Source organism: Tupaia chinensis, unplaced genomic scaffold, assembly GCF_000334495.1.
Source record: "Tupaia chinensis unplaced genomic scaffold, TupChi_1.0 Scaffold000695_1, whole genome shotgun sequence".
Classification (NCBI taxonomy): Eukaryota; Metazoa; Chordata; class Mammalia; order Scandentia; family Tupaiidae; genus Tupaia; species Tupaia belangeri.
The window spans coordinates 136,675-146,760 of NW_006160218.1; the positions used below are offsets into that span (position 1 = coordinate 136,675).

General features: G+C 44.9%; 1 protein-coding gene across 1 annotated transcript in view; it reads right to left on the reverse strand.

The window, feature by feature from the left end:
• Positions 1 to 10,086, reverse strand: part of LDB2 (LIM domain binding 2) — a 184,545-nt gene that overhangs the window by 54,423 nt on the left and 120,036 nt on the right. The window contains exon 4 of the mRNA XM_006160623.2: positions 1,205 to 1,377. Within this exon, the coding sequence (XP_006160685.1) occupies positions 1,205 to 1,377 (173 nt within the window). The remainder of the gene's footprint in view (positions 1 to 1,204; positions 1,378 to 10,086) is intronic.

Below are 10,086 nucleotides of genomic sequence, written 5' to 3' on the forward strand. Positions count from 1 at the left end.
CGCTCTTCCCACATTTAAACTGTCTACTGACAAAACCGAAATATCGTGGAGAGGATGTCGCTTTTGGTACCCCTTCCTTCGTCATTGTGTTTGGACATCCATCTGAGCGCTTCACAGCTTACACTGCACCAATAAGATCGATGGACAAATAAGAAACATTTCTTTTTATTCTTGCAGCAAAACAAACCTATGTTCAGTTTTGTAATTTGGGCTTTTGGAATTAACCATGATAATTGAGCTTCTCTTAACTACAGACGCTGTCACTCGGGTTTGGACTAGAAGAGACTGCTGCTATCATTAGCATCACCAGTTAGTTTCAGTGAGTCTTAGCCATAATGCAAGGAGCTGGTACTTAATAAAATAAAATTCTCCTTGCCAGACTCTGACTAAATACTACTTCGTACTGGTTTTGACTTGGGAGAGGACATAAAGGACCATGTGCATCTGCAGGGTTCAGAAAGGTGTCCACCTGTAGAGCATTTTCTGCACGTCAACGCTCAGCGCAGAAAGGACCACAAGTGTAAAGTGCATACAAAACAGAACTACATCTATTATTTTTTTTGTTTCACATCCTTTCCAGGCCTTGAATTCAGTCTTAAATATTGCGTTGTCTGATCCTAACAGCTGTTCTCTCTTCTGCTTTTCTCATTCGCTCTTTTACAACCAACTTACGGCTCCACTGTGTCACTGCCGAGCTGCCTGGTGTATGCACTGACCCACCACAAAGTAGCAACAATGGGAAAACAACCTTTAAACTCTGAGCTTCATCACCTTCACTTATATCTTTATGTTCCTTAAGGATTATGACCAGTTGGGATGTAATTAGTGGATTTTTTCCTGTTTGTTGAAATTCAGATTTAGCTTTAAGGATGATTTCCTTTTAGCACAGAGCTGAACAGCACCGGAGTACCTAGGAGAATGTTTGCAGTGACAGAGGACCTTCCACGCAAGAACAGAAAGTTCTACCGAGCAGCTAAACTGTAACGGGCCACCGGGCCTCTGTGCCCTCACGTCCCACCCCGCTGCTCAGTCTCGGGGCTGGTGGCACCATGCTCACCGAGAGCCTAGCTGCGCCCCAAACAAGAGATTCACGACAGTGGCTGAGAGACAAGAAATCAGTCCAAAGCTCCAGGAGAAAATGGCCACGACGACCCCTTAATTCAGTCTGAGAAGAAAAGGCCAGCATGCTACCGTGCCCGCGTACCTTGGTGAACATGGGCTTCCCGTGCTGGGTGACCATGGCGCACTGGTCACAGTCCACGGTGATGGACGAGTTGTGGTAGGACTCCTTCGAGTGTTTGAGGATGTAATACAGGTCGGTCACCCCACCTTCGAACACGGTGCTGAAGTAACGGGGGATGAGGGTCCTGCCAATGGCTGAGAAGGACAGAGAAACAAATGATCAACAACAGTCGGTGGGAGCGTCCACAGCCCCACAGCCCCACCGCAGCTACAAGCCACCTCGAGAATCCGCACCAGCAGGCCAGTTTCTCTTCATACCAGCCACGAACCTTCTGGGTCGCAGCTGAGGAACGATCGTCCCCAGCTAGTCAGGAAAATATGGGACAGTTACCTCCAAAATTGTCCACCGAGAGTTAACAAAACACGAGTTAAGACTTCAAGAATAATTGGGTCACAAAGCATTAGCTACTTTGGGTCCCGTATGTACTTTTTAAGTGAGCATGTTTTTAGAAAATATAAGACGCGTGCGATCTCCCTGGACTTTTCGCTGCATTGTTTATAGGCCAGCTATGCAGGCATGTCTTATTTTGTTGTTAGTGACACTGGTCTTAACGCCATGTCCTGTCATTTTAAAAGTAATTTGATAATCTCTGGGCATATTTTCAAAACAACTTCACGAGAGTACAGGACTGAGACCCAAAAAGTTATTATTTTTTAAAAAAGGTCTTTATGAATATTTCAAAGCCACATGACTTATTAGTCGATACTTGGGATCTCTAACTCCCTACGTGCAAACACCAAAATACCTCCCCTTCAAACACGATGCTCCAGTTGCATTAAAACATGGAAATCTTTAAAAAGTGGTCCTTGTCTCCAGGTACAAAGAGATCACAACTATGTAAGTGTTGGTTATTCTATCTGCTTTTGGGGTTGGATAAGGTAGCTCTAGAATGAAAGGCCCATTTTAGGAGAAACTGATCCTTTCCACTTGGCCTAAATTGGTCTCTTTCATTTTGTGTCTGGCTCTGCCCCGTTCTGGTTGGAGCAGTTGTGTAAGTAGCTGGACTTTTCTGACACAGGACGCTTAGAAACGCATCGGCAGTGGTCTGAAACCCTCACACTGGAAGCCCTACTCAGAATACGAGGATGTGGCCATGTGCTCATGTCAAGGCAGCCTAAAGCACTCTCGAGCAACTGAGGTTTTTAATAAACCACTGAGAGTCACTGCGTGACGACCCCAAAAGACAAAAATGATGTTTAAGATAAATAAACCACCAAAGAGAGCTTTAACAAGGAAATATCACCCAATTATCACCTGCATGTTTTAAAATGTTTAATTTCAATTCAAAAGAATTGGTGTTAATCCCTTCTCTATGGATCTAGATCTTTTTGTATATAGACTTGGAAAAAAAATAAATATAAATACCTTGCAGACAGATTTCTGCAATGATCTTTAAACAAATCCCAATATGGATGACCAGTCCTTGAGCAATTTATATAGTTGTCATTGCTTCATATTTCGTGCAAGTAAAATCAATCAGTAAGTGTGTGTAAAATAGTCCAGCATCTTCAGCAATTCCATCCTAAATAACCCTGATACTTATGTTTTCTAAATACTGCCTAATCCCCAAAATTGCATGTTCATTCACTGAATACAAAATTTGAATGAGAGTAATGTGAGTCCACCATGTCCTTAAATTTAGTTATTGCTAATATTCTAAAAAGAAATTCCGTAATGCTAAAAACCTTATTGTACTTTGCTGAACAGATCAAATTAACTGACTGCATTTAAAATATTCTAACAAAGCTAATTACCAGAAATCAATTCAAGTAATTTGACAATTTGGGATCTGTCCTGTTGAGAATACTACAAACCATAAACATGTAGGTGTAGGGTGAGAGTATTTTACTGCAGTACCTAAGGAACTGCCACATTAGAAAGGTCACAGCAAATAGCCTGACTCCGTCATAGCATAGCTTCTTTGTTGTGAATGTTAGACAACTTAACCCTTTACAGCACTGTTTGCTATTGATTATCACCATTTTCATTCAGGGTATACGAAAAGTTGAATGGAAAGAAGTTTGAGATTTCTTAACTGTAAATCTAAACTTTTAATTTTCCCCCAACTCCAGAAAATGTGCAAACCGTATAGTGAGTACACTTAGGAGGAAATGCAGCTTTGCTTCCTTGAGCATTTTCTAACATTCCAGGGATGACTGGGGATACACAGGTCTGTTTTCAGCCCGTTTCCTTCATGGCACTGCGTGATTCCCCGCTGTCCTCACCAGACCATGGTCACAAAGCCCATTATTCACAGGGGCGGCCTGCTGTTCTGGTGCCCAGAGAGCCATGGTGGTGAGATTCACGCCTTGTGGATGGGGTCTCCTTAAGTCTGGACGGGGCCCCATGGTATGATTTAATGAGGAGAATGTGGTACAAGCCACCTCATGTATGCTTGCGACTATACCTTAAGACGACCCGGAAGCTTCCACTTTGTGCTTGGGAAAGTCAGCGGCTATGAATGAAGGCCATGCTACTCTGACTGCCGTACTGTGAAGGCCAGTCTAGTCACGTGGAGGGCCACAGGGAGGAGAACCAAGCTTTCCAGCCAGCAGCCAACACTGATTTGCATGAACTCTGGGAAGTGAATTCTTAAGTCTCAGTTGGCTGTCTCAAGCTGGCGTCATTGGAGCGGACATGAGCCATCCCCAAAATACATGGAGAAGGAACAAGCTGCCCCCAACATACTTTGCCCAAGTTGCAGAATTATGAATAAATAATAGAAATGTTTGCATTTTAAACTCACAAGTTTTGGGGTGTTTTTAAAATGTAGTCATGGGTAATTGTAGCACCCTTTCAACCTCCCATGTCACACAGTAGGCAAAGTAGAAACCTTTCTTGAAAGAAAGAGGGCAATTTTTGCCCCTGAAGGTTGCATATTATGGAACATGGAAGAAAACATTCAAAGGGAAAGCAAAGAAGAAAGACAGAGTCTTTCCGTAAACTATTTTTTGTTATACCAGAGGGAACATGAGAAACACCCCAACGAGGCCTGTACGTCTGTCCATCCCATCAGGCTCTCGGGTATGCATGCACATGCCTGGCATGGTTTTCAGGCTGGCAGTCTGGGATTCAAACCTTGGCTGGCCATGTGGGATGCAGCTTTCTCTGCACTGCAGTTAGCCGCTGTGCTACAGGGGCAGTCCTGGATTTGTGAGTTTTACCCATATCTTCTGAATTCTAAATTCAATGTACAATTTTATTATTTTTGAAGCACTAAGAAAGTGAACGTGTCCCTTTAATGTGGTAAGTCATGCAGCCATACTGGGAGGTCAAGTGTGAATGGCTTCACATCAGTGAGCATTTCAGATTTAGATGTGGTAGTCCCCTAACTCATCAACCACAATTCTGAACCTAGGTTTATTGTGATACATACATAGGCTAAGTTTATACTTCACATTTATATTTTAATCCCTGGAATAAAAATAACCTAAACTCTGAGATATCTAAATATGCACTGTGCTCTCAGAAGACGGAATATATATCTTTCAAAATATTCCTAGAGCAGATTAAGATGGTGGCAAATTATAAACAGATTCCATTGTCTAATACATTTAGATCCAAGCTCCAAAAGTTAGGAAGTCTATACAGCTTGGTAGCACAGGAAGATCTTTCCGGTGACGTTAGGTGAGTTGATTATACTGTATATTATTTACCTGAATATTCATGAAAGAGAAAAGAAAATCAAAGGTTATAGCACACAGGAGTTGGAACGTGGATAAGAATGTTTAAATAACACCTTCTCTTGTAGGTAGATAATTAGTCCAGAAATTGCTAAGAATTTATTCATGGCTAATTTGCTTATTGAGCTCTGTTGCATTTTAGGCAGTTTTCCATTTCTGCTCTGCTTCCTCCCGCCCAGCCCTACCCCCAGAAGCCCTGGCTGTGGAACCCGGTAGGTGCTATGGAGTGAGATCCAGTTGCCATCTGCCACGTGGGTATCACTGCATATACTGGGATAGCTGTGAGATCCTTGTCTAATTAGGTGGTTTCCCCATTCAGAAACCAAATGGTACAGGTTGAAAACTCATCAAGAAGGTGTAAACTATTGTGCACCCTCTTCACTGAGGAAATCCTACCTTTTAGAGCACTTTGTCTTTATTAGTAATTATGGAATGCTTTCCTTAAACTCTTTAAGGATGTTTATAGGTGATTCACATGAGAGATATTCCATGTCGGAAATAATCACAATTGGAAAATGTTCAAACTGGTCATGAAAGGTCAAAATTAAAATAATAAAAAAGATAAAAACAGAAACTTAGTGAGGTTGTGGTGAAGCAGGTATATTTAAACACTTTAAAAAAATCAGTGTAGCAGGACCAGGGGATGGTGTAATGGTTATGTTGCTGGACTCCCATGTAGTTGACCATGGTTCCAGTCCCAGACCCGGTGACATACAACTCATGCTGGGCATGTGTGTGTGTGTGCCCAAAATCCTGAGAGGAGAATGGAGAAGGGATTGCAGTGTGGTCATCCCCCTTGGGGGGTGATTTCTCACTTTTTGTCTCTCTGGTGAGTGCACGTGCCCTATAGAAAAATCTCTCTTAAGAAAAAAAATCAATGTAGCAACTATTTCTTATTTTGAGTCTCCCTAATTCTCTGAAAGTCTATTACGTGCTACTGTAAGCTTTTAGAAAAATCTTGGCCAAACTGCAATCTTATTTTCAGCTCTTAAGTGCTCTGGAGTGCTTAAAATGCTTGAGAAACTATTGTCTAATGTCATGATTTTGATTTAGGGTCTTTATTATTTTAAATTCCTTTAATTTCTATTTCAGTGATATTTTACTTCAGAAAAAAAAGAGAAGAGGTTGAGAACCTCATTAAAATGTGAGGTAAGAGGAAGATTTTTAACGAGCAATATTTTTGTACTGCTAAATATTTGACTGTTCTATGGCTAATGATTTTCCAACTCTGGAAGGGGAGAAGCACAGAACCACACATTTGTGTTTTTAATTAGGCAAATCTATGGTAATATAATTGATTGCTATGCTAATTTTTTTTTCCAAATACGATAATAGATTAATTTGTTGTCTGGGGCTGGCCCAGCAGCGTAACAGTTAGGGGCTGTGGTTAAGGCTGGATTCCACACAGCTGACAGTGGTTTGAAGCCCGGCCTTGGTGGCTTGAAAAACACACAGGGTGCAAGCGCCTGCGCACCCCAAATCCTGATGGGATGGGGAAATGGAGGAGAGAGGGCTGGGGTGACCACGCCCTGGGGTATGTGTTTTCTTTCTCTGGCAATTTAATTAAAAAAATGAAAAGAGAAAATTGGTTGTCTAAATCTGGGTAGTTTTACATAGTTCTGCTAAAGCTATACTAACTCAGAAATTCAAATGGAAATTCTATTGAGGTACATAATAAACACAGAGAGCGATTAAACTTTACACTTCACAGTATTCAGAAATCAACGAAGGTATTATGCCAACAGGTAAATGAAGAAGCTGCTAGTAATAAAAGAAACAATGCCGATGATTTCATTTAGGGTAAATAGCCACTGTAAAGAACCAAAGCATGCCCAGACTTTGATGACGGCGATACTGGCTCAGGGCAGATTTCATAGTTTCTGGTGAAAGGAAAAAGCATCAAGACACCTTTATTTGTATAAACTGACATCATTTTCACTCAGATGTGGTTTTTGCTTATTTTCTCAGCCAAAGCAATTTGACCTAAATATCTTGTCTGATTACATAAATTTACATTGTGCGCTCACAGAGCGGCCTAAATCTTTCAAAGACTCATTCCTCTGTGTTACCAAGGACGTCCTAGGGCCAGCCCTTGTTCCAGGGGCTGGAGATAAATGGCCGACGGGCAGATACACTTGGTGGGAGGGGAGGCAGGCTGGTCTAGACTGGCTGGCTGAGAAGCTTCCGGTGGGGGATGATGATGGAGCTGAATCCTGATCCTAGTGGTCCTGGAGAGCTGGGACGGGAGAGCGCCAAGAGGAGGGCCAGCGACAGCCAGAGCCCTGGGAAAGGAAGGCACTCAGCCCCAGTGAGCTGGGTGTGTAAGTCAAGGAGGGAGGCAGTGTGGCCGGAGACGGTGGAGAAGATGAACAATGAGGCCAAAGAGCCAGTGCCAGATTATGTGAGCTTTCCATGTCATAGCAAAGGGCTTGCATTTTATTCTCAGAGCAATGATGTGGCACAGGGAGTTTCTGGCCAGTGATGTGATGTGATGGACCTGTTCTTTTGAGATGCATTATCCATCTGCCAACATAGCTCCAAAATGCCACAAAACATTTACTTCTCCCATAAACCTCATGAGCATTCCCCTCCCAGTTTCTATTTACCATATTTTTGGCCATGTGACCACCCCTTGTGCTGCGGACAGGTGGTGGGAAGCAGTGAGGACCATGTGAGCCCCTGTCCGCCTCACACAGAGCTTCTGGGCCAGCAAGTCTTCAGTCCTTTAACGCGCTAACTAAGGGCTAGTGAGTCGTGAGTCTCGTTTCCATGTCGATGTCCAGTTTACTCACTTCCACGCACCAGGACAAAAGAGTCATGCAATGCATGAGTGACTCTGCAGATCTGAGCTGTAGGAGTGACGTGTGAACTTGACACCGTTCATCCCAGTTACTCAACCCCGTGCTTCAGTATATTCGGATTAATCCAGATCGTGACTCTGTCTGCCACACTGCGGGGTTCTCTCTGGGGTGTGTGCCGTGGGTGATAGTCCAGGGCACCGACAGCCACGCTGTACAGTCTACAGAGGCCCTCCCAACGGCCTCTCACTGTGAACAACACCCGCGGGTGTCCAGTCTCACCACAGTCCCTTCTTTCCATCTCTCACGTCAGATCTGGGGCGTGTATATGCACACGCCTGGTGCATGCGTTTCAAGCTTCTGGAGCAGAGACTTGAACTATGGTCAGCCTTGTGGGATCCAGCTCCCTTAAACACAGGCTATGGGTACAGACATACACACAGTCGACATAGAATTCTGCATGTATTTAACTCACGAAAGTTATCCTCTGACAAATGTCAGGGAAAGCTGTGCTCCCGGGGAACACTCTGCTAGATGCTAAATTAGACCGAGAGGGCCAGAAAGTCCTCGGACTCAGGTCAGCGACTTCCAGGAGCATTTCCTGCTTGCTCTGGGTTTCTAAAGCTCTTAAAATGCATCCCTGGCTATGTCCACACTTGAACAGTAACTACTGAAAAAAAGACGTGTTTGTCATGTTTCCCTGATTCAAGTAGGAATGATCTCAACTCACGGTAATGCTGATTGGCCCCTCATCAGTAATTACGAATGGCACATAACATGTATGGAAGAAAGGAAATACAAAATACAAACAATTATCTAATAAATGTAATTCAGCTATCCATGATTAATGCTCATTGTTCTTAATCATCTAGTGTTGGTTTATTTCTGTCCCAATTTAATTTTATTACTTTTTAAATCACATAAGTAGTGAGTGAGTGAAAAATAACATCCTACATATTCCTGCAGTAGACGTGCACTAGCAATTCACCAGCTCTGATACTTTTCCTGAGGTCTAGGGCCAGATGCACATCCCAGGCTCCCTCGGAGCTGGGCATCTCCTTGTTAGGCCAATGCCCAGCAGACACTTCAGTTTTCTTTGTTTTTCCAAAAGAAAGAGTATTGAGAAAGAAAATCTCACTTCCAGACATGGCCAGCAAATTGTTGCAGGTGTAGTCTGTGCTCTGTCTCCTGCCCGACCAACCGCCAGATGCTGGATACCCAGCGGGAATCCCAGGCCCCCGCCCCTCACTGGAGCAGATGGGAAAGGTCGGGCACCTGAACAACCAGCCGGACAGCTCCTGTTCAGAGAGGGTCTAAGACTGAGATGCAGGCAAACCCACAGAGCAGTGACCAGGCCTGGTGCAGAGGTCACTCACACGTGAGAGGAAGCAGCGGGGTGGACAGGCAGTCCTCACACACCGACTGCACACCCTGCCCCTACTCCGTACGCTGGGGATCCTACAGGGACAGCAGACACCAACCAGGGCAGATCTCAGGGGTCAACCACTGGTGGGGATGCGGCTGCCCCAGGTCAAGGTGGCTGGCCTCTCCCTTTTTCTGTTGGTGGCACGTGCTCTTATGACTTCATCTAAGCAGGGTTCTAGTGCTCTAAGGTGTCGTGTAGCCACTAAAATAGAAGCTGTTAATGCATGACCCTGGAAAGGCCTGGAGGATGAAAGTAATAAACCGGATGTGGTCCTCCCAGGCCCTCTGCCCAGCTCCCTTTCAATCTCATCTGCTTCCCGAGCCTCACCCTGCCCTTGCCTACTTCAGAAGCACCGCCTGGGCCAGGCAATGGCGCACTGGTCAGAGCCGAAGTTCTGCAAGGCTGGCCCAGGTTGGAGGTTCTGAGTTCATGAACTTAGAGACTTCTCTGAGGGTGCTGGGCACGTCCGGGGCTGCTGAGGCCAGGGGAGATCAGGGTGTCAAGACCACTGAGAGTACTACCTTTCTCTGTGTCTGTCTCTCTTCCCATCTCTTTCTCATGGAAGAATTAAACAGATAAACTTAAAAAGCAGACAACCAAAACACCTTTGCTCATACAACACCCTTGCTGGGGTGTCCTAGGCCATCTCTCCTGTCTCATCCACGCGCGGCCCCAGAGCGTCCTAGGCTCAGCATCCCTCCTCTCCTTTGTGTCCACCCCTCGTGCTCTGAGGCAGTGCACGTCCCTCACTCGTGGACACCCTTTACGCTCTCTGTGCCCACGGCCTGCACCTGACCGACAGCTGTACGGGGTTAACAACATGGGTGCAGCGATGAGCACTGACGTGCTAAAGTGTGAGCCCAGAGCCAGACTGGCCAGTGCTTGTGCGAGCCCTCCTGTGGCTCTCAGGCCGCCATGTGCGCCCGGACTTTGGGC